General features: G+C 36.8%; 1 protein-coding gene across 1 annotated transcript in view; it reads right to left on the bottom strand.

Moving 5' to 3' along the window:
- Window positions 1–2,327: 2,327 nt before the first annotated feature.
- Window positions 2,328–25,565, bottom strand: part of LOC115217680 (claspin-like) — a 74,787-nt gene continuing 51,549 nt past the window's right edge. Inside the window, exons 21-28 of the mRNA XM_029787431.2 lie at window positions 24,373–24,416; window positions 21,641–21,770; window positions 19,976–20,097; window positions 19,568–19,695; window positions 17,485–17,548; window positions 14,819–14,895; window positions 14,364–14,522; window positions 2,328–2,863 (exon numbers count right to left, since the gene is read on the bottom strand). Of these exons, the coding sequence (XP_029643291.1) occupies window positions 2,741–2,863; window positions 14,364–14,522; window positions 14,819–14,895; window positions 17,485–17,548; window positions 19,568–19,695; window positions 19,976–20,097; window positions 21,641–21,770; window positions 24,373–24,416 (847 nt within the window). The 3' untranslated portion in view covers window positions 2,328–2,740. The remainder of the gene's footprint in view (window positions 2,864–14,363; window positions 14,523–14,818; window positions 14,896–17,484; window positions 17,549–19,567; window positions 19,696–19,975; window positions 20,098–21,640; window positions 21,771–24,372; window positions 24,417–25,565) is intronic.

The raw sequence follows: 25,565 nt of genomic DNA, 5'->3' as shown, positions 1-25,565 counted from the left end.
TCCTGGACAAGGAATATGATGTGCGAAAACACTTCATTTCATGTTGCTCCAATCCACTCAGCTGCCAAGAAACAAGCCTTATTAGCCTATGGTGACTTCAGACAATGCAACATGGTGACTTCAGACAATGCAACACGATGACCTCTGCTTTGAATTCTAGACTACTTTTGTTGTAACTTGACAAATAAAGCAAATAAGTTACCAAAGTATTGCAAAACTTTTGACTCAACACAAAACACGCACATGCTCCAAGAGATTGTTTTAATTCTATCAACCAAACTCCCTCGCAAGGAACTGGAAGGCCCAGATCTATAGCACAAGACACATACCCAAGATGCCAAACTATGGGACTAAGCCTGAAGCCATATGGTTAAAAACTGAATTCCTTAACCACACAGCCATGCCTGCATCTACATGAAGCTCAATAAATTATCTAAGGGGCATGGGTCCGATCCATGATAAGGGTTAAGAGATATTTCTTAACCCTTTAGTATTCAGATTATTGTCATATGTAATGCTTATATATTCACATTGTTTTTAATCAAGCATGCCTTATCTCATAGCTTTGGGATTTTGATGATGTGATTATCTTTAGAATGGCAGTGCAGAGTAGATGAGAGAGGCTGGATTTGATCAGTCTGAACAGAAGCCAAGTAGAATATTTGCATCGGGTGTGACCAGTTTAAATGGTAACGGTTTAAGGCCAACTGCAAGGAAAATGTTGTCCATGAATGACATACTCAACTCTTCCCCCTGTTGAAATCTTACCAGTATTAATTTTTCACTTCCTGATACTATCTGCTCAACTAACTTACACATGCATCAACAGTTTCTTCTGGTGAGAAAAAGCAAGATATGAACACAGAATGCAGATCTGGAAAACACAGCACAAGGCAATCATCAGATGTTCTACAAATTCTGCTAATCCACTAACCTGGACTGGTACTTTATTTATCAATCATAAAAGGATGAAAGGCAAAGTTTACCTTGGTAAGATTTTGAACTCAGAATGCAGAGTATTAGGACAAATGCTCTAATAACACTGTTAATTTGTTGCATCATCTGCTAGAAATAGCAACTTAATTTCCCCCAAATTACACCATAGCACCTCAAAGGAACGTAAAAAGCACCCACTACACTCACGGAGTAGTTGGTGTTAGGAAGGGCATCCAGCTGTAGAAACACTGCCAGATCAGACTGGAGCCTGGTGCAGCCTTCTGGCTTCCCTGATCTCCGGTGAAACCGTCCAACCCATGCTAGCATGGAGAACGGACGTTAAACGATGATGATGATGATGATAAAATAAAGTAATAATTGTGGAAGGGATGAAAGTAGTTAGAACATTAGACCAAAAGCCATTTGCTGAGCTAAAGGTTGACCTGGGGCTAAAACAATCAAACAAAAAAAACATGTAAAAATATTTATAGACATATGCTTTATATAACATCAATTCAGTAAATTCTGAAAGTTGTAATCAAAAAAGAAGTTAAAAGAGCCACTTGAATACCATTGAGAGTCAATGATATTCACCAATTTAAATACATACAGACATCATATATATACACTGATTGCTGCTGAAAAGAGAGACAAGTGTTCACTTTCATCCAGAAGACAGCTGAACCAGAAAGAGTCTATTATTATTATTATCATTGTTATGGAAACCCATGTGAAAGAAGGCAGTTGATCAATTGGTAACTTCTTCATCAAGTATCAGGAAGGCAAGAGACTAGAATATTACACAATCCAGAAATAAAAGGTGTGTGTGTGTACACACATATACATACACACACACACAGACACACAGCTATATACATTGGTGGTATCACTCAAAAGTTAAAACGGTGTTAAATGCATTGTGACTATCAGAATATAACATCCAATAATCTGGTCGATACCACTGTATATGTGAGCGAGTGTGTGTATGTGTTTTGTTGACGTCACAGGAATGTTATTAATTTTGAAAGGAATATGAAACAATTGTTACTTGGAACACTGGTCCTCAAAGCACATCACATAAAGCTATAAATTAGAGACTTTGACTTTTCCTACCCAAAGTGGTTTTTCAAACCAATATTTACAAGCTATTATTTATAGTTTTATGTCACATGCTTCAAAAAACAATATTTCAAACACATACACACATATATAATATATACATATATTAAAGAATTAAATTCATATATATCATATACATTTATATATATCATAAAGGTTGATCTGGAAGAGAAATAAAAGAAAGCTGTTCCCTCAATTCCATAGATGGAGATGTTGGTTTAGAATAGAGGAAAACTTGAGTTGGCATAACTTTTGTCGAAAATGAATGAATCCCAATGATAGATATATTTATTATATATAACGTATGGAGAGAAATATATTTTTAATCTTCTTAAATAGCATACAATCAACAGTTAAGTTGTCCTCTCTTTCACCTCACAGAAAACCAAGATGGAGAGAAACATCTAAAAAATTTCAGCAATCCAGAACACAGACATATATTTTAATAACCTGCAGTAAAGTAGGAATAATCCAGGTGTCTTCTACTTCACAGCATCCCCATCTCCCTACCCCAACATATCAACAAGTATAGTCTTCTTTAATTAATCTATAAAATGAAATGAAATGAAATGAAATTGGATTGATGAGTTGATACAGAAATGGATCCATAAATCAACGAGTTAATACAGAAGCAGATCCAAAACTGACACGACAGAAGACAGTAAGATTCTTAGAATCACTTCTATTAATCAATGTGATGGAAAACACTGGATGCAGAAAATGACCTCTTCACAACTTCAACTTTTTGCTTCTTGGTTGGTTGAGTATTTGGAGTGGTGTTGGCTTTGTTTTTCACAGATTTAGGACCCTGTAAAAAATTGAAAGTAAGAAAGTAAGAGAGGAGACAGGCATTAATGATTTCCTTTATATTCAAATATTGACAACAACAAATAAGGGCTGTTTGATGTGCACCCCATTTTTGTAGATTTAGCATCCTGTAAAAATATATTTTCCCTACTTTTGGCACAAGGGCAGCAATTTTTAGGGGTGGGAGAAGTCAATTATGTCAACCTGCAATATTCAGCTGGATCTTTATTTTATCGACCCCCAAAAGGATGAAAGGCAAAGTAGGACTCAGTGGGATTTGAACTCAGAATGTAAAGAGCTGGAAGAAATGCTACAAAGCATTTCGTCCAACACCCTAGCGATTCTGCCAGCTCACTGCCTTAGTACCCCATAAACTATCAGCTTCAAATTTTGGCACAAAACCATTAAGTCTGGGGGAGGGAGTAAGTCAATTACATCAACCCCAGTGCTCAACTGGAACTTATTTTATTGACCCTGAAAGAACGAAAGGCAAAGTCAACCTCAACAGAATTTGAACTCAGAACATAAAGACATGAAATGCCACTAAGCATTTTGCCTGGAATACAAAGAGGTAGGACTAATACCACAAAGATTCAGTCCAATGTTCTTAGGGTTCCACCAATCTACAGACTTAGATTGGTCCATTTTTTAAATGACTCTGAAAGGATGAAAGGCAACGTGAACTTAGTGGGATTTGAACTCAGAGAACAGTGAGTCAGAGCAAATACCATGAACTATTCTCTTTGATGCTCTAATGACTCAGCCACTTCACTGCCTACTGTCTGCAATATGGATGGAGTGGTCAGTAATGGAACCCCTTTGATTATATGCTTCTTTCATCAGGGCTGGCTAACTGGGAGGGAAGGGGCTAAATAAATGGTGACAATTTCTAACATTAACATAAGATGACAAATGGGAGAATACAAAGACCGGCAACCCCAGTTTCAATTCAGAACTTAAAAGGGGGGTGATGGGTGAAGGAAGGCCTGTCCAACCCACATCAGAATGGAAAATGAATATGACAGCATCACACAATGCCACACACACAACATCCTGTTACACTCACCATACACACACATACATGCAACCACCACTATCATAGAGAAAAACGTGTTTGTGTGTATGTATATACATATGTACACACAATTCCAACCACCTTCAGATATAGTGGTGGTGGTGGTGGTTGAGGGAAAGGATATCACTATTGCCACCACCCCCATCATTGACCAGCGCTAACAGTTTTCTGCCAGTCGGCTGTGAGTAATGTGACACTCCAAGCTGCCATAACACCAAACACTCTGCACCAATACAACCTATCAACACCCTCTCTACACCCTTCACCACCATTTTGTTCAGCAAGTAACATGATACCCCAAGCTCGCATCATGCCTCTCACCTCCGCACCCCCACTCCACAGCTTTCTCCAGAAATCTACAGACCCATCTTTTGAAAGGAGAAAGGGAACAGACAGTAATGAAATATGGTCCAATGTCCAACTAGAAAACACACACACACTGACAAACATACAGACACAAGCACACATGCACATTCTCTCCAGGGTTTCCTCCCAGGTGCTGGAGAAGGGAGCAGCAGGGTTGTGTAAAAGAGGTGAGAGTGGTAGCGGTAGCAACATCGGTAGTAGTGAAGTTGATGGTGGATGGTAAGGTATTGAAGGTTATATATCAGAGAACTTAGTGAGTAGAAACTAGTGATTCTCAACCATGTTTCTGCCTTCGATTCCTGTTTCACTCTACTGGACCTCCATAGCCGTTCGATGTATATATTAAAAAAAAATCCGACTGTATTTTGATCTTTTATGTCTTATTTGTTTTACTCATTAAATTGCAGCAATGCTGGGGCACCACTTGAACAATGTTTAGCCAAATGAATTGGCCCCAGCACTTTTTTTTTTAATTACAGCTTGATACTTATTCTATCAATCACCTCTGCTGAACTGCTAAGTTACAGGAACGTAAACACATCAAGCACTTGTCGAACTCAAACACACACACATAAGACAGGCTTTTTTTCAGTTTCTGTCAACCAAATCCACTCACAAGGCTTTGGTCAGCCCAAGGCAATAGCAGAAAACACTTGTCCAAGGTGACACACAGTGGGACCAGAACCATGTGGTAGGGAAGCAAGTTTCTTACTACACAAACACACACCAGCACCTATAATTGAATATTATTAGGAACTGTATAAAAAATATAAATATTTCATGTATTGTAGAAGTACAAGCAATTTATTGCAGGTAAATTTCAACAAAATATTATATGGACCTCTAATGACCATATGGACCCCGGTTGAGAATTAATGATATAGACCATCATCATCATCAACATTTATTGTCTGTTTTCTATGCTGGCATGGGTTGGACAGTTTGACAGGAACTGGCAAAGCCAGGAGCCACATCAGGTTCTCTAGACTGTTTTGATTTGGTTTCTATGACTGGATACCCTTCCTAATGCCAACTACTCAATAGAGTGTATTGGATGCTTTTTACATGGCACCAGTACTCACACCTATCCTTTTTATGGAGCACCTTGGTTTTAGGATCTCAATTTTGTTGTGGTGGGTAGGTCTTAAAATACAGCAGTGTGCCACATGTCTCGTTCTTCTGTTATCTCCTTCGTAAGATTCAGTGACCAATCTGATATAATGTCTATGGAGAACTCAGTGGGTGTAGATGGACCAACATGCTGTCTAGCACAAAATGGTTGAAAGCAAAAAAATAAATAAATAATATATACAAAATAAAAAGGACCACATTATCTAGCATTGGTTACCAACCTAGGATCCATGAAGGTAATACTGTGACAATAGGTGTCCTTGAACCGAGTTCAAAACTTGTTAAATTTTGAACCCAGCTCAGATCCCCTTTTGTCTAAATAAATTTTCTGATAGACATCCAGATTTGTCAGAAAGTTCATTTAACTTAAAAAGGACATTGGTAGCGTAAAGTCGAGTACCGCTATGATTAGGTGTGATTTGGAGGAGAATATACTGCTATTTCAAGCAGTTTTCCATTCCTCTAATATTAGTTTGCAGTGGTGAGCATGGTAATCAAAGTAATGGACATTTTTGTTGTCATAGTGGTCTCACAGTGGTCAAGGTGGTTAGCTCCAGGTCAGATCTGATTGATAATGACAAGCCCCTTAATCCCTTGCGGGTTGCTGGGGTGCTGCAGCCATGCAGTGTATCTAGGATGAGAAAGTCTGGCAGAGCCCATCCCTCTCCAGCCTAAACTCATTTCTACAGTTGAGTGGACTGGAGCAACCAAGAACACAACACATCTGAGAGCTAGGTTCAAATCTTACCCTAATAACCACTAAGACATGAGCCTCCACACTGATTGAGAAGACCTACAAAGACATTCCAGCCATGATCCCTTCAAGAACAGAATTGTCTTTACATTTTTAAGGCAGTACAATGTGATTCGAGAAAGGCTTGGTTACTATGTTCAGTGAGTCAATGACCAAATAGAATTAATTTAATATATGGTGTTGGAGTCATTAGTAGCTGTCATTTGTAACAGTATCAATGGGTGGAGAGGTGTGACACAATGACTTTCATTGGTAGAAGGTCAGCAAGTTGCTGTTGTTAGTGGTGGTAGTAGTGGTGATATTGTTGGTGGTGGTGTTGGTGGTGATGATGGTGATAATAGTTGTTCCGAAGTGAAATAAGGGAGTTAATCAGGTGAGGTGTGTTATTCAAACATGAAATATGATGGTACAAGAAAGGGGAGACAGGAGACAGAGAGGAAGAAAGAAACAGAGAAAGGGAAAAAGAAAGGCAAGTGACTGATATATATATAAAGTATAAAGTGTTGAGCATGTGTGTGTGTGTGTTAGTGAAATACACACATAGTGAGGCAGTATTTAAACATCTTATATTCAGAAAAAAAGAAAACAAATCCAACTTCTTAGGCATATGTGGGTGTGTGCATAGATACAAATATAGATAAGTTAGAATGAGTATAAAAATGTTGTTAATGTTGGGGTGTACGAGTAAACATATCAATGTGCACATAAACATGAAACCATCCATCATGTAGATACTGAAATTCTATCCAAGGTGACGAAGCGGTCAAATGATTCTGTAGGTAAGGAGTAAGGTGCTAGATGCCTGGCGATTAGGTCAAGAGTTCACACTCTACTGTAGACAAGCAAGTACTTCCTCATACCTCACCGCTTTGCATACTTCACTAAACAAGTGTTTCTAGGAGAAAATAAAAGTGACTGTCCTAGCTATTTTCACCATGAGTATATCTGTTCTCTCATTTATCACTTTAGCATTTAAACCGGCCATATTCAGCCCAAATATGTTACCTGTGTCTAGTTCAAATTGGCCAGGTCTGGCCTCTTACACCTGTCCTCCAATGACATTGTAAAAACAAACAATCACAGCCAGTGACACGTAAAAGCACCTGTATTGGTGACACATGAAAGGAACGCATGCCACTGACACGTGAAATGCACCCCCTGCAGATGACATATGAAAGGCACCCACTACACTCTTGGAGTGGTTGGCATTAGGAAGGGCATCCGGCCATAGAAATCAAACCAAACAAGCTACAAGATAATGCATGATTAATTCAAAACAATGTGAATAAATATGCACTACATTTGACAGAGAAATCTGGGTGACAAAGGGTTAAGGGTACTTAATGAAGAAATGCATCGTTTGTAGGAAACCCTATAGTTTGTTGTGAAGAGATTTCACTACCAACTTACGTTTATAGGACATTAGTGAGAATCATAGATGGATCTTCTAGCAGAAGTTGGGGAAATGTTAATGGTATTAACTACTTAGAACTGGAGGCTTTTGCATGTCACCAACACGTAACAGCATCACCATGCCCACCTTCATCACCACCATCATCACCATCTATTAATGCCTCAGGCCGACCATAGCCTTGTGAGTGGATTTGGTAGACAGAAGCTGAAAGAAGCCTGTCGTATATGTGTGAGTGTGTGTCTCAGAAGTTTGGGGAATTGTGAAGTTATCCCTTAGTCACCACTAGTGCCAAGTAAATTCCAGCTTGAGGTGGTAATATTCGTCAAGGGCACAAGTTATTGGTCAAATAACAGAAAGTCCTTGGCTAAAGGCTGACTCACCAACACTTGTCATACTGGAGGGCCTGTGCCTTGAGAGTAAGCTCAGGAGAGTAGGAGATTAGCAGAGTAAATAAACTGTCAGTAGAAGGCAACAGGAAACCATTGTTTTTTTTTCCCTCCAGAAAAATCATGAATCTTCAGGTTTTAGCATGGAGATCCATGTTAGCCAATACTCATCGGCATGGCACATGAAGAGGGACCAACTAATGGGAATGTCATGTAAGGATTGAAAAGGAAATAGACAGATTGCCACATTTAACCTTTTAGTATTTAAACTAGCTATAACTGGCCTAAATATTTTGCCTGTTTTATGCAATCATTGTTGTGACCAGTGCCAGTGACACGTAAAAGCACCTGTACTGGTAACACATGAAAGGAACTCATGTTGGTGACATGTGAAATGCACCCCTGCAGATGACACGTGAAAGACACCCACTACACTCTTGGAGTGGTTGGCATTAGGAAGGGTATCCAGGTGTAGAAACCAAGCCAAAATCAGACTGGAACCTGGTACACCTCTCCGGCTTACTGATTCCAGTCAAACTCTCTTACCCATGCCAGCATGGAAATCGGACATTAAATGATGATGATGCTCAAACCAGCTAGATCTGGCCTCTCACACATACCCCACAATATTATTCTAAAAATATATAATCACATCATTGAAATTTCAAAACTATGAGATAATACATGATTAATTAAAAACATTGTGAATAAATAAGCGTTACATTTAAAAGAGTAGTCTGAATGCTAAAAGGTTAATTTTTCTAATATTTTGGAGGGAAAAGCCACCTGGCATTTGTTTGTCAGAAAACCATTAGAACTAGAGGAGATATCGGTAGAAATATTAACAACATCAACTAGAGAAGGTTGGGGGAATTATTTAAACATTTAAAGGTAACAACTAGAGGACAATACATGACATTGGTAAATATTTTGTGATAATTAATTGACACAGGTAGTAATTTTATCAACATTGACTAATATTTGAACAACGATTTACTGGTACATTGATTTTTATGTAGAAAAATTATCAACATTGACTGATGGAGTAATTAGTTGAATATTTTAACAATTTATCAGAATACAAACAGAATCATTGAATTTGGAAAGGGAAAAATCATTCTTTTTTTCATCACAAAGAAAGCATGCAGGAGTGGGGTGGGGTGGGAAACAGTGGTACAGGCTATGATAAATTGAAACTGATATTGGAAAAATTCTTTACAATTTTCTATGAATTAATCCAATTTGTTAAAGAAAAAAATGTGAGGACATTTCACAATAAATTTAATTTGGTAAGGAACAGAAACAAAACCAGCAAGAATGAAAATTTCCTTCTAAATGAAAGAAAAATTGATAAATCAAAATAATAAAAATAAAATAGATTCATTGAATGAATATATTGGATTAGTAAAGAAAGGTTTAGTACTTCATGTTTATCATCTTAATCTAAACCCTTTTGTTACTGTATTTATGCTGAAGCATATTGCTAGTGTTTCAATTAATTTTGAAAATATAGAATTTATTAAAATAACTTTGTCATTATTAATCTGGTGTTTGGAATATAAACTAATATGAAATTGCGATGGAGGGCTTTTAGATCACTTCAAAACAGAATTTGTGTTATAGAAACAGTGGCAGTTTCGAGTCAGTTGATATCAAAAGGATTAACAGGAATACTACCCAGCTACCGCATAGGTTGGAATTATTGTCCTTGCAATGTACCAGTTATTAGCCAGGTAAACTGAGACAGAGTCTTGTGCCTTATCTTGTAGGGACTACATGATGGCTGTTTCAAGGCATTTTGTAAACCTTTATCCATTCAACTCCTATGCCTTATATTTTGATAAAAATTACTTTAGACAAGTAACAAAGGAATTTTATTTACTTTACAACTGATTAAACTGATATTAGTATATGACTGGTACCTATTGCCTGACACCGAATGAAAGGTAAACATCCCTGTTTGTAAAATAAAACAATGTGTATGTTCACAGTTAACCCTTTGGCATTCAAATTATTTTCTTAAATGCAATGCTTACTTATTCACATTGTTTTGAATTAATCATGCATTATCTTGTAGGTTTGAGATTTCAATGATGTGATTGCATACTTTTTGAATGATACTGTAGAGTAGGTGTAAGAGGCCAGATCTAGCTGACTTGAACACAAACCAGGTAGAATATCTGGATTGGATATGGAGGGTTTAAATGCTAAAGGGTTAACATAATCCTGTATATTGGTACACAGAAGACATTCACTGTGGGATTCTTGTCTCAGAGAAAATTTTCTCTTTATAGGCTTAGTGTGTAAAAACACATCCAGCCTAGTAATGCATGACCGCAGTCAAATGGCCAAAACAGATAAAAGAGTAAAAGAGTAAGCATTTCACCTGGCATGCTAACAATTCTGCAAGCTTGCTGCCATAATAATAATAATAATAATAATCCTTTCTACTATAGGAACTAAGCCTGAAATTTGGTGGAGGGGGATTGTTGATTACATTGACCCCAGTACCAAAATGGTACTTAATTTATCGACCCCAAAAGGATGAAAGGCAAAGTCAACCTCAGCAAAATTTGAACTCAGAACGTAGTGGCAGACGAAATACAGCTACACATTTCACCAGGCGTGCTAACAATTCTACCAGCTCACTGCCTTAATAATAATAATAATCTTTCTACTATTGGCTCAAGGCCTGAAATTTTGGTGGAAGGGAGCAAAGTTGATTACATCAACCCTGGTGCTCAACTGGTACTTATTTTATCGACTCCAAAACGATGAAAGGAGAAGTCAAACTTGGTAGAATCTTAATAATAATAATAATAATGGTTTCAAATTTTGGCACAGGGCCAGCAGTTTTTTGAAGGGAAAGTTTTAGCTGATTACAACAAGTCAGTTTTCAATTAGTACTTCATTTTATTGACTGCAGAGGAATGAAAGGCAAGGTTGACCTTGGCAAGACTTGAATTCAGAACGTGTAAAGTGCCAGAACAAATATAGTAAGGCATTTTTCCGATGCGCTAACAAGACTGCCAGTCCACAATCAATAATAATGAACTTCTTAAAGTAAAAATTTTAATTTAAATAACAAAAAAAAACATTTTAAGTAGGTGTTAAATAAACAGTTGAAACATTAAGAAATACATTGAATACAACATTTGTAAATCAAGTTAATTAACAGGTAACTGTCCCAGAAAATATTGTCCTTCTATCTTACCATTCTTACATATGTCTTCATGTCCAATGGCCTTCTGAAAATCTGAATGTTAGAGAATTTCTTAAAACAAGGGTCTTCTAGCAATATCTATACACACATCTGTATACATTGGTGTCTGAGTATGTTCTTTTTGTATGTATGAATAATGAACTGTGTGTGTGTGTGTGGTGTGTGTGTGTGTGTGTGTGTGTGTGTGTGTGGTATGCATTAGTATTTGCATATGTATATATTTTCACATTTGTACCACAGGTTGTACACATTTGCAAGTACAAGTTGTGCTTGAGGGCATGTTTATTGTATGTACTTATGTGTATATGTGTGTGTTGATGATGCCCCTGAATTAAGGAAATACATTTTTGCTTTCAATTAGTTCAATCATCATCATAGTAATAATCATCATCTTAATCACTGATTTCCTATCTACTTTTCAATGCTTAATTGAGTTAGACAAGACTTTATTAAAAAGCAGAAATTTTTATGAACGGATGCTCTTTCTAAAACCAACCTTCACCTGTTTGCAAGAAAGGTAATAATTTCCCCTATCTACCAAACAACAAGATTGGAAATGCTTTTGAGGAGAAGTGCAAATAAATGACACCATTTACAAGGAGGGTGACATTTGGGTGAAAATTAGCAGAATCAAGTCAAGACAAGCAGAGTACATACTCCTGTTTCAGTCATTGAACTGTGACTATACTGGAGTACTGTCTTAAAGGGGTTAGTCAAACAAATCAACAATGGCTTCACTAACCAAAATTTCAGTCACTATCAACAACATTCTTGATTAAGAATATTGAATTTGTACTCCACAAAAGTACAGAGTAACCCATCAGAATAATGCAAAATTGTTTTTATTATAACAAAACATAAAAACAAACGTCAATATGTATTTTGTGTTAATTGATTTCAAGATATCACTATTTAGTATCTTCATTATTACAAACATACATACATGTCAGAGTGTGTGTGTGTGTGTATATATATATATATATATCTTGCCTGGCCCCCGTGCCGGTAGCACGTAAAAGCACTATCCGTTCGTGTCCGTTGCCAGCCTCACCTGGCCCCCATGCTGGTGGCACGAAAAAACACCATCCTTTCGTGGCCGTTTGCCAGCTCTGTCTGGCACCTGTGCGGGTGGCACGTAAAAAGCACCCACTACACTCACGGAGTGGTTGGCGTTAGGAAGGGCATCCAGCCGTAGAAACACTGCCAAATCTGACTGGGCCTGATGAAGCCTTCCGGCTTCACAGACCCCAGTTAAACCGTCCAACCCATGCTAGCATGGAAAACGGACGCTAAATGATGATGATATATATCCCAAAATTTAGGTAATGGAGTAAATAAAATCCAGGTTACATATGTTTCATAGCTAGCAGAACCTCAGAAGTAGTAAATTATCCAAATGAGGGGTAGACCACATGCTACTCTTTAGGCCAAGGATACCTTGATTATTCGAAGTTTACATTGTTGTTAGGGGATACTCTGTTAATTAGTTGTGGATTTAATCGAAATGCATAAAAAGTACAGTTCAAGAGGAAAACATATTTGAGAAGAATATATGTATATTTTCCTCTCGTTCTGCTCTAATGACCCTCCATGTTTGTCTTCATTCACTTTCCCTGTATGTCTCCACTGTCATTTTTTTTTTGTTCCCAACTGTCTTTGAAGACTCATATTGTTGTTGAATGCTCAAAATGAGAAGTAGACAGACAGCTGACAACTGATGATGGGTCCATTCTCTGTGTTTACTTGTCCTGCTTTCAATTTTTATCTCGTTTACGTATTTTACTTGTTTGTTTCATGTTATTACATGTTATTTGCACTGTTGGTGACGTCTTGTACCCATATATGCATATATATATATATATATATATATATATATATATATTATGCATATATATATATGTCTATTGCTTCTAAGTGTGTATATTCTTGTATATGTGTGTATGCTTTTTGATGTATGTGTGGATGTGTATAAGTTGTTAATGTAGTTGTATGATTTTGAATTTGTGCATGTAACAAGGTATTTATGGCTGCCTTGATTTTGTGTCCATGTCAGTTTTGCACCTCTGACATCATCACAATTGTGCGTGCATATGTGATCCTGTCGTCAGCCCTTATATTACTTCAGTTTCACCAGTCACTGCACTGCCCCTGCTTCCCCCATTTTGCATTCATGTGAACTTCCTACTCACACACCCCAAGCGATCCTCAACCATTTCATTTATATTCACATCCTTGTACCCTGAGTGTATGCCCTGGCACATCACCACTATTTACCTCCCTCTGCCCTCTCTCACTTATTCCCTCTCACTTTCTCCTTCCAACTGGGGTGACCATGCATCTCCTCTACAGCAAGATACCTGTTTCTGTCCTACTGTCATACTCTAACCTCTCATCACCTTGCACAAGGACACCTCCTCCAATACCCACTCTCCTCTCAAAGTATCTTTGCAAGTCACTTGGTGAACCTCACCAGTACCATGTAAAAAGTATCCAATCCACTCTGTAAAACAGTTAGCATTTAGAAGAGCATCCAGTTATAAAAAAAACCAAGCCAAAGCAGACCTCACAGGTGCTGGTGCCACATAAAAAGCACTCAGTCAGCTTAGTTGGCATTAGAAAGGGTATTCAGCCATAAAAACCATGCTAAAGCAGACCTTGCCAGCACTGATGCAATGTAAATAGCATCCAGTCCACTCATTAAAGTAGTTGGCACTTGAAAGGGCATCCAGCTATAAAAACCATGCCAAAGCAGACAGTGAAACATGTCACAGTGCTCTAGCAAACCAGCCCCTGTCAAACCGTCAAACCAATGCCAGTATGGAAGACAGAAATCAAATGATGACATGTATAAGTGTGTGTGTGTGTGCCTTCTTGTCTAGACATAATGTGATAGAGTGTGTATTACAGTGTCATTCAATTCCAATCCTCTGCATAAATATGTCAAGCCAGGGTGGATATTACCTTGCTTAGAAACAGGTGTGAGGTTGACATCCAGCCCTTTCAATTATCATAGAAAATCTACCCTAACAGTTTCATCTGACTCATGCAAATATAAAAAAGCAGACATTAAGACAATGATGATGATGATGAGACATATATGAAACAAATAAAATGAAATACACAGAGATAAGTATTTAAAAATGAAAACTTACAGGGGTTGAAGTTTCTTCGGGATTGACCACAGAGAAGACAAAATTACGGCCATTGACTTTATTGCCTATGGTTGGATTGGAGGCAGGTTTGGTTAGCTCTGCAATTTTGGCCAGGCAGTCATTGCTTCGGTTGAGGAATGAACCCTTGGTTGTTAAACTCTACAAACAGATAACACCAACAATTATCAATTACAAAACATTAGAATCAAACACTAATATAAAGAAAAAAAGGAAGAGTGGTGACATGTCACTGAGACTGTATGGTGTAGTTTCAATTTCTATTAATATTTCAAGGACCATCATAAGCATCAAAAGTTTCTCGCGTTATAAAATTTCATGGGTCTTTGACAAAAAAAAAATTAATAGAATAAAAATATAAAGTACATATGTAAATAAAATGGTGAAAAAAGAACAGAGAGGATGGAATTTTATAAGGTTTTCAGATATGTTCTTACCCTGCTTCTTGCTACTGTTCGGTTCGGTACTTTGGTGACAATCTTTGATTCACTGTTTTTTTTATCAAGCTGTTTTCCTGAAAGACGTGGAAATAAAAATACAAATTAAAAGGAATTTGAAAGGCATAAAAAATAAAAATATATCTACTAACTTTATGTGATAAACACTAATATACCACAACAAAATATTGATTATTTTTAAGTAGGTGTTCCCAAAATCCCCATGAGATACTTTTTGTTGGTTGGTTGGTTAGTATTGAAAAAGAAGCAAAAATTACTACCTGGATAGAAAGCTAGTTCATCTCAAAAAGCATTCCCACAGGACATGGAGGTACCATGGAGGTACTAGATGAACTTCAACAAATGTATTTTAAATGTTCTACTCAAATATAGCCAAGAATTTGGTCTTGTTTCATTGAATGTTTAGGAAACGGAAGTGGCTTTCACTAAGTGCAAGATCCTACTCTACTGACTAATGCAGTATCTCCCACCATAAGTGGCAAGGCGCCACATTACTAACCAAAATATCATCATCTAACATCTACTTTTCCATGCTTGCATGGGTTACATGGAATTTGTTGAGGCAGATTTTCCAGATCAATGGAACAAAAAAAAGTGATAGCAATTCATACCAAACTCTCAGATTTTGTATCAATATAGTCTATCTTCTAATGCTTTCCAATCAAAAGGACCAATGGAAGAAAAAGGGTTTGAATTCAGAATTTTCTGTTACTAGATAGCTCTAAAGAAGCCAATTTACTCTTCTCCAAGACATGTTCTGACAAGTAGTCTTTCAGTGTTGCTTGATCATTATCTTAAAAGTCCGATATCCCAAAATTTTATAATTAGCTAGAGATGACCCTTTGTTGGGTTCATCCAGCCTTCTGATAAATCTTGTTTTTGTCTCATTGGATTTCTAGTAACCCTCTTCTGCAGGCTAATGGGTGGGGTAGGATCTGTTCTGAGGATTTTACTATTTCAAGTCAGTCAAGTAATAAGCGTATATTTCAGCTAATGCAAATTGGTACTTTGCAATAGATTGAAAAGGCTTTTTACAAAGGAAATTACTCTCTAATTAACACATATTTCATTAGCTTGCAACATTAAATTTAAATCTTCTTGTGGATCTACTTAGACCCACAGGCAACAAGAAATCAGTCTATAAGATTCTGAAATTGTTCAGATTATCAGGAAATTCTACAAACTTAAGACATGTTCAATGCTTCAAATAAAACAAAAACAGTGCAAACTTCAAATATTTCTTGAAGCAATGACTAAATTAGTAATAATATATTTAATGTAGATTGTAAATTAGTTCTGTTTAGTTTTCTACATTAAATAATATTATCAATAGTAACTTAACTATTGTTTATCATGCAGATGGTGCCTCTGAGTAATAATTTCACTCAGAGATATAAATACATATATTTTTTTTAAACACACCACAAATAGGTCACAAATAATTGCCTTTAGGTATTTTCTTGCTTACTCCAAGACAGAAATTTCAATTGAATGAAAATTATTTTTCAGTACATCATCATCTACCTGAAATTAAGACACTTGCTTTGTTGGACTAGCTGATTGGCTGAGCATAACAAGGTTATAAAATCAAATTGTACTAAATGACAGGTGAGACTGAGATTTAACAAACTATTATTATTTCTTGTACCAACACTATACCGAAAGAGTAAGCCATAATCAATGGCCAAAGGTCCTCTGGGTCATTACTACTACAATTTTCTAACACCCTCCTTAGTATCCTTGCTGTTTTCTTCCACAGTCCTATCATAGTGGTAATTCCTAGCTTCTCAAGCCATGCATCCAATCCTTTAGTAATTGCTCCCAGTGTACCAACCACAAAGTGAGCTGGCAGAATCGCTACCATGCAGCGCAAAATGCTTCGCGGTCTTTCATCCATCTTTGTGTTGTAAGTTCAAATTCTGTCGAGGTCCAATTTACCTTTCATTCTTTCGGGGTCAATAAAATAAGTAGCAGTTGAGTACTGAGGTCGATGTAATTAACTTAACCCCTCCTCCAAAATTTAAAACTAATTATTATTATTACCTCTGCCTTAGTGAAGGCAGAGGTATTGTTAGCAGTCGTGTTTGTTTCTTGTCTGTGGACAAGATATCTCAAGAACTGCTGGGTGGATTTGAATGAAAATTTCAAGGATGTTTGGCCTCGTGAATGGAATGAACTACTTAGATTTTGGGACCAACCCAGTGCTGGACAAGGATTCTGGATTATTTTTCCGTTTTTTTTTACTTAATTTTTGAAGAGTGCTCAGGTTCACTTTTAGTATTCTTGTTTGAGAGAGCAGTTGAGTTTATTTCAGATACTCTCATTTTAAAAATCATCTCTGGCTAGCCTTGGCAGAGGTTTGTACTCTCTGAGTTCTCCTCCTCCTCCTCGTCATCATCATTATTGATATTGTTATGGTGATGAGCTGACAGAATCATTAGCACGCTAGACAAAATGCTTAGTGGTATTTCACCCATTAGTATGTTCTGAGTTCAAATTCCACCAAGGTCAACTTTGCTTTTCATCCTTTCGAGGTCAAATTAAATATCAGTGAAACACTGGGGTTGATGAAATCAACTTATCCCCTTCCCCAAAATTGCTGCCCTTGTGCCTTTAGTAGAAAAGATTATTATTATTATTATTACCTTTCTGTTTAACAAACACTTGACCGAATTTAAGAAATTGGGAATCTGTTTCAGTTTTTTCAGGCTGCAAGAATAAAACATTGATTGGTAAAGAGATTGATCAGATCATTTGCAAAATTTTGTCATAACACCAACAATCACCACAATAAAGTAACAAAGGAGGTTGTACATGGTCACTCAACCTGCTAGAGGCAGCAGCCAAATCTAATCACATCCTGCCAACCTAAAGAAAAAATTAAATAAAGGACACTTTGGATAGTGTAATCCAAGAGATAATGGTAAGGAGCCCCTTCGATCATGAATGATCATGAGATTGCAACTAGAAAGTTACCCTCTGAGGCACAAGTCCAGACAATGTTGTCTATAGACAACCAGCAGTCGCCCATGCATACCAGGCGCCCCTCTCCATACCACTAATGTTATCCAATGATACAGCTTAGCACTAGTAACTTTGCTACTCATTTCAACAGCTAGAGTAATGTGAAATAAAGTATCTTGCTCAAGAACACAACACAGAACCCAGCCTAGGAATCGAACTCATTACCACATGATTGTGAGCCCGACACTCTAACCACTGGGCCATGTGCCTTCACAATCCAAGACATACAATGCCTGGAAAGAAACAAGATAACTACAGAATGGTCATAGCTTTGATCCATAGATCAGCTTCATCACAGCTGAGCTGGAGTTCAAAGAAAAACAATCATAAGTGCCACAACAACCAGTTCAAGTTTGGTAAATAGATCAGCTGGATCTTAGTGGCAGCAAGTGGAGACGTAAGAAAATAAGGTAGCAACCTGCATGGGATTTAAGATCCAGATCCCTGTTGTATCTGACAGTGAACTTCTGTTGGAACACCTCTTCAGCTTGTATCCTCTACCAAACTATGTAAAGTGCCACAAGAAGCAGAACAACAAGGAACTGAGCTGATCTCTTGATTGAAGGCCAAATCCAAACGTTTGCAACAGACTAGATTTTGCTGATGGCACTTAAGGCCGTAGAATGCCTAGAATTTGAAGAGAATACAATGCCTTGGTAACCATGCTTAGCATCCAACACTCCAAAAGCCAATGAGAGAGCCTCTACATAGGTGCTCAGTCTGTTAGAAATAGCTACCAAATTTTCCTCAAATGTCTCCACTGTCTAAGAGAAAGATATATTGCATATGGTCTTGGGGTCCTTGCAAAAAAGACATGATGGTCATGGCTGGAACACCTTGGATCATACGGCTACTCAATTAGGATTGACCTGGAACTCTGCAGTAACACCAACTACTTGACTTCAAGAGTATGTTTATCCCTTTCATATTCAGATTACCCAATCAAATACAATGTTTGTTTATTCACACAGTTTTGAATTAATCAAACACTAATCTCATAGCTTCAAGATTTCGATGATATGACTGTTTATTTTTAGAATGACATTGTAGGGTTGATGAGAGAGGCTGGAGCTGGCCAGTTTACATATAAAATAGATAGAATATTTGGGACAGATATTGTCGATTTAAACGTTTAAGGGTTAAAATGAGGATTCTTTAGTGTTGCAGGAGATAAGGTAGTCCATTAAATGCTGATCCCTTTACACTCTAAAAGGTGACAATGTAAGAGAGTGAGGACTCTTTAGATTGCTGAAGACATGACAACTACTCTAGTGCTGATGCCACAATAAAATGCACCTAGTACACTACATGAAGTGATAGTGGTATTAGGAAAGATATTCTAACATAGAAACCAAGCCTAAAATAGAATATGCAAATGAAACAGTCCTCCAACTATGAGGGAAATAGCTTCAAATAAGAACAGACTCAGACCATGACTTGTCCAACCCATGCTAGAATGAGAAATGAGCATAAAATGATGATAAAAGAAGCAGAAGATAAACCCTTTTGATACCACTTTGCTTAAGACTGTCCATTTCTGACAGTCTTTCCTGTTTTAAAGTAACCTAAATAAAAATCTTTCATCATTAAGTCATGTTCCAAACACCAGCTTGATCAGGAGTTACAAATTATTCATAATTTTCAAAATTAATTGAAATAAAGACAGGATATTTCAATGGGAATAAGGCAACAAAATAAACTCACTGCATTTTCAGCCAACCATTTCTCACGGTTGTGTCTCTCAACTCTCCACTTCAGATCATCTCCTTCTTCTTCCTCATTTTCTTCCTTATCCGATTCATGATGGAACATATCTTGCTGTGAGTTTTCATCTGTCATCGAAGAAAAAAGGTATGGGTTAGACAAAAATATTATTGAGGTACTGTTTTACGGCTAGATCCCCTTCCTGTTGCCAACTTCTTTACCTAGTTTTCAACTAAGGGATTTTTCACAAGCCTCCAAATGTGCAAAGCCTGTGGATGATTTGTTGATAGGGGAAATGACAATAGAAAAACTAAAGAAAATAGAAGAATTGATAAAAAAAACATTTTAGAAGTAGGGAAAAAGATGGCAAAGAAAAGAGTAAATTAACAAAAGGGATAGAATTCTTACCAATGTATTTCCATCTGAACTGCCGTTTTCTGCCCGCCCCTTCAGAATAGAGGTCACCATCAGGAAGGTACATCTCTTGCAATTTCATCACTTCCCGTTTATCATCATCAATCATGTTCTTACTACATGGAGTATAGGAAAGGTAAAAAAAGAGTTAAGAAAGGGATGATGGATCAGAGAACACAATTACAATTCTGACAGTACAGTAAGTACAACATAACCCAGGATGATAGAGAGGGGGAGGGGCAGAGAGAAACAAACATACAGCCTTTGGATTATATCAGGATCACAGCAGTGCTTGGTCTAGCTCCCAGCTTGATTTTATAAACAGAAATTTTTATTATTTCTAATTTTAAAATATTCTGTAAAATATTACAAGCATGCATTCCAAGTTGTTACAATTTAAACTGTTCCATTTATCCACTTAATTTGGCCTGCATTATGAATAGGGACTTCAGGAATAATTGTCCCCATCTAGTCCATGAGATTTAGTTTATGATTCAACCTGGTCCACAAAGCCAAATGAATTTGACACCGCTGACCAAAACAATATCTTTGTCATCTGTGTTATTTGACAGATTTTCTATTATATTTTCCTTTCATATATTTTTTAATATTCATTTTACCTGGTCATCATAGGTGGAATGATACACACTTAGTAGAATCCATTAATATTTCATGGAACTAATAGTAAACCTATTGGGTTATATCTAAAAACTTTATCTAAAAAAGCTGAAAGCGTAGCCTGTGTTTTGTCTGTATGAAAAGAGTTGTTCATCTGCTACTCATTGAAAATTGAAAGAAATTGGAATATGATTACTTAAAGCACTTTATATATTTTATGCACAATTTTATAGACTTAATACAAAGCACTCATAAAATAAATATTCACTCTTATTTTTGCATTTTTCCCATAAACAAAAAAAAAATATCCCATATATGTGATATGAGTCTAGGACATTTACCTGGCATGGACAATAACACCCAAAATAAATTACCTGAGAACAACAGATGATTTAAAACATCTCAGTATATTGGAGGTGGGGTAATTAACCAGGGGGGAATTGTCCAAGGTGGCTAATTGTCCTGATACAGATACATCCTATAGTGAAATATGAAATTGCACATATAGTAGAAGATACTTGCTCAAGGTGCCATGCAGTGGGATTGAACCCAAGTACCAGATGATGGAGAAATATGCGTCCTACCACAGAGCCATGCTTGTGCCCAATAACACTTGCTCTTACATTTGAAGCAGAATGCATACGGATTCCCTGATCTAGGAACTGATTTCATACCCACCAGGTAAAGTGACACCCTTAACCCTTTTGATACCAACCTGGCTGAAACTGCCTTTGGCTCTATAGTACAAATGTCTTGTTTTCAAAAGTTCTGAATTACTATCCTCCACCAAACCTTTATTCACAATTTATGTTCCTAACACTAGCTTAATGATAACTAAATTATTATACAAAATTCTTTGTTATATTTAAAATAAAGAAACACAGAGCATCTCAACAGAAATATGGTAACAAAAGGGTTAACAAATTTTCAGTTTCCACACAGACATTTGTAAATCATTATTCATTTATGCAATAGAATAGTACCAACAGCATTCAAACAACAGAAACTATAGCAACAACAATAAGAGTCAGACTAACTTACAGATGCACTCTGCCGACCTGGTTACGAAGCTCATCATTATCAAGTGTGATGTCTTTGTCACCCTCCTCCTCTTCCATCACGTCAAATTCATCATCCAGATTGTCATTCTCATCACTGTCATATTCACTCCCTGAAAGATATTCAAATGTTAACATAAGGTTGTGTCAGTGTTTTGAGGTGTGCAAATGTTTTGCAGTGACATTGGTGTGTGGGAACATGTGCATAAATGGTGTTGACATGTAGGAATGTGTACGTAAGTGGTGCTGATATATGGGAATGTGTAAATATCTGATGCCAACACGTGAGAATGCACACAGAAGTGGTGCTGACATGTGAAAATGCATGCATAAGTTGTGCTAACAAGTGGCAATGCATGCACAAGTGGTGTTGATAAGTGGAAAGGATGCACAAGTAGTGCTGAGATGTGGGAAGGGTGCACAAGTGGAGCTGGCATGAGAGAAAGTGTATGCAAGTAGAGCTGACATGCAGGAATGTGTGCAAGTGGTGCTAACATGGGCATGCATACACAAGTAGTGCTGATATGTGGGAATGTGTGTGCAAGTGGTGCTGTCATATACAAGTGGTGTCAATATGTGAGAATGCACACACAAGTGGTGCTGTCATGTGGGAATGTGTGCACAAGTGGTGTTGGCATGTGAGAAGTGTGCATAAGTGGTGTTGACATGTGGGAATGTGCACACAAGTGGTTTTGACATGGGAATGTGTGTATAAGTGGTAGTGGAGTGTGGAAATGTGTTCATTAGTGGTACTGAGTTTTGAGTATATACTTGGTGGCGAAAGAAGAAAATCAGTCATTGCAGTTAATTGTAGATTATTTAGTAGGCAAAAGCCACAGCAAAATTGTTAAAATCTCTGACCCACTCATCCCTACCTCTCCCGACACTCTTACCTTACAGTATCTGATTTTGCAGCTCCCCCAGTAAACACTTCATGCCCAGATCAAAAACTGTTATTCTATAAAATTTCACATCTCTCTCTAGTGTTTTTTTGCAATCATTTAGCAATGGACTGATACCCAATCTGAACATGAAGAGGCTCAATTTCACCAACTTGGGTGTGAGCCTACAAAGATCATGCCCCTTCCCTTACATCTATTTCATCTGAAACTGCAAAGAAGTGTGAGTCACTCTTCTGAGTTCTGTAGATTTTTACTCCTGTTAGCAGAACCTCCAATCTCAATCCGACATCACCGATACTTTAAGGGGTCTCCTATAACCTTCTTTAAGGCAGAGCACAGCCAAATTCTGATAGAATGAGAAGAGGCAGAAACACCAAAAGAGATAAGAAAGAAAGTAGAAACAACCCCAATATTTCAGTGGCACTTAATTTCATTGACCCCCCAGAGAGATGAATGTCAAACTTGATCTCAGTGGGATTTGAACCAAAGACATAAAAAAGCCCGAAAGAAAAGTATTTTATCTAAAACTGTAACAACTCTGCTAATTCACCACCATAACCACATTATATGAAAAATGGTTTAAAATAACTATATAGTAGCAAAGCATCATCACTCTACCCATGACGATGATGATGATTTTTTGATATGATGATAATAGGATAATTAAAACGATGATATAATTTTAGATGTTGGTAAAATTTCAAAATTTACAAAATAAAGAAAGCCAATTTAAATAGTAAAATTTAAGATAAACTACGTGAAGGTCATGGGTGGAATTCATGATCTGATGTATATAAGCCAAAGCACCTTGCTGACTGTGATAGTTACAGCCTGGTACCAAATGATTCGTGGCTGTAACTATCACAGTCAGCAAGGTGCTTTGCTTATATATCTGACCATGAATTCCACCCATGACCATCACATAGTTTATCTCAAATTGCACCATTCATAATTGGCTTTCTTTATTTTTGTAAGATGACATTAAGCAATGCATCTTTTTGCTACTTAATAGGGTAAGGTGAAATTTCAGGGATTTCGTCTTCTCTATCAACCACGTACAGTCTATTGTCGGTCAGTTGACAAAAATGGTGAAAAGCTAACGCCAACTGACATGACATCTACAAAAAGGAGGAACAACCAATTTAATGCAGTCACTTTAAACAGGTAAAAAAATAATTGTATTAAATGTTTAAAACGGTTATTCACTACCAAGCCTAAGAACTGATACATATATATATAAGCTAAGGGAGACAATCACTTGCAGAGTTGCCTCCCATACAATTTTCATTTTTCTATGGATGAGAAAAATTTTGTACTAATTTAAAAAATTTTTCGAATATACATAGTTTAAAGATACATCCTCTGGGCACTCTGGGATACATCATCAATGATGATTCAAGGGCCTCGACAGGTTTAACGTCTTTCAACATCAGAACCTCACCCAGTTGACACAGCCGGAGCTGATCAAGTCCCAGCTAGTAAACCCAGCAGCAACAGCAAACCAGTGGCATGCACTTCTTATCAAAAGCCACCTAGTGGTCTTCTTTGCAGCTTCAGTGATAGAATTTGCTGCAACGATAACTCCTAACTTTGTCAGTCCACTTTTGGATATGTAATCTTTTGTCTTGAATGTGTTTAATATGGGGAAAAGGGAACTATTCTGTTACTGACTTCGGTTTTAATCTAAAGTGGTGCTCAGCAACCAGTAGGCAAGCCTTCATTTTGTGCTGCCAATATGAAACCTTCAGTCTTTGCTTTATCATTATTATTATTATTATTCTTCCATAAAATAAAATATATGAAGTAATCTCACCTGAGAGTTCAGCTTCATCTTCCAAAAATTCCCTTCTGATTTTCCTGTAATATAGATGAGAAAGAGAAGATATATTTTTTAAATAAATAATACAGTGACTCAATGACACACACATACGCATTTATGCATATAAACAAATTAGATATTAAATATAATAATTAGTGAATGAAATACAAAATATGTAAACATGTTTGTACTCTGTGTAAGTTGAATCTATCAGTATAAACATCTGTATCTTTATACTTAAATATTCATCATCTGAAAGTCTCCACATTTTGCCTTCTCTTGTTTGCATGTATACATACATACATAGTTTGTATTTCATACCCAAATTTATAATATTCAATCTGTTCATCTGCATAATTGCTTCTGTATTCGCCCAACTCAATCCCTTATAGCCATTCTTTACCCTGTGGAATTGATCCATTGTAAAGACATCAGACTCTAAGTTTGAATGTTTTGAGTGCTACTAAATGTCTTCTATACTGAGAATATATATATATGCATGTATGTGTGTGTGTGTGTATATATATATATATATATATATATACACACATATATGATACATACATACACATATATGAGGGGGTACCCAAAAGTAACCAGAATTTTGCAATATTATTTTATTCACTTAGTTTTACATGTTTACACTTTTATCGTCTTTGAAGTATTCTCCATTTGAAGCAATGCATCAGTCCAGGCACGTTTTCTACTATTCGAATTACTGGAATTCTTGTGAAGTGATGCCTTTTAACATATCCATTGTTTTTTTCTTCACCTCTACAACACCTGCAATTTCCATAGCACCAGCTTTCATCACCAGAGATGACTTTTGTAAAAAGGTCCGGATCAACTTCACAACATGCATTCAGTCATGACTGCTTTTGATCTCCCATGAGCAAGCAAGGCACAAATTTCGCTGCAACTTTTTTCATTTGCAATTTCTCATTCAAAATCTGTTGGCAGGAGCTCCGTGACACACCAGTCATATCAATGAGTTCATCAAGAGAGAGAGTGGAAGACAACAAACCAGTTTTTAAAACAGATAGAAGCTAACAAATTTGTAAAAATGATTTTACATGCTATGCCATTTTTTCAAGTCAAGTCACATCTTGGAATCAATTACAGGCGTCAGATGAGGTATGCCTACATATTATACCATATTATATATATTATAAGATGTATATATATCA

This window comes from Octopus sinensis, linkage group LG11, assembly GCF_006345805.1.
Source record: "Octopus sinensis linkage group LG11, ASM634580v1, whole genome shotgun sequence".
NCBI lineage: Eukaryota > Metazoa > Mollusca > Cephalopoda > Octopoda > Octopodidae > Octopus > Octopus sinensis.
This window is presented reverse-complemented; position numbering and strand designations above follow the sequence as displayed.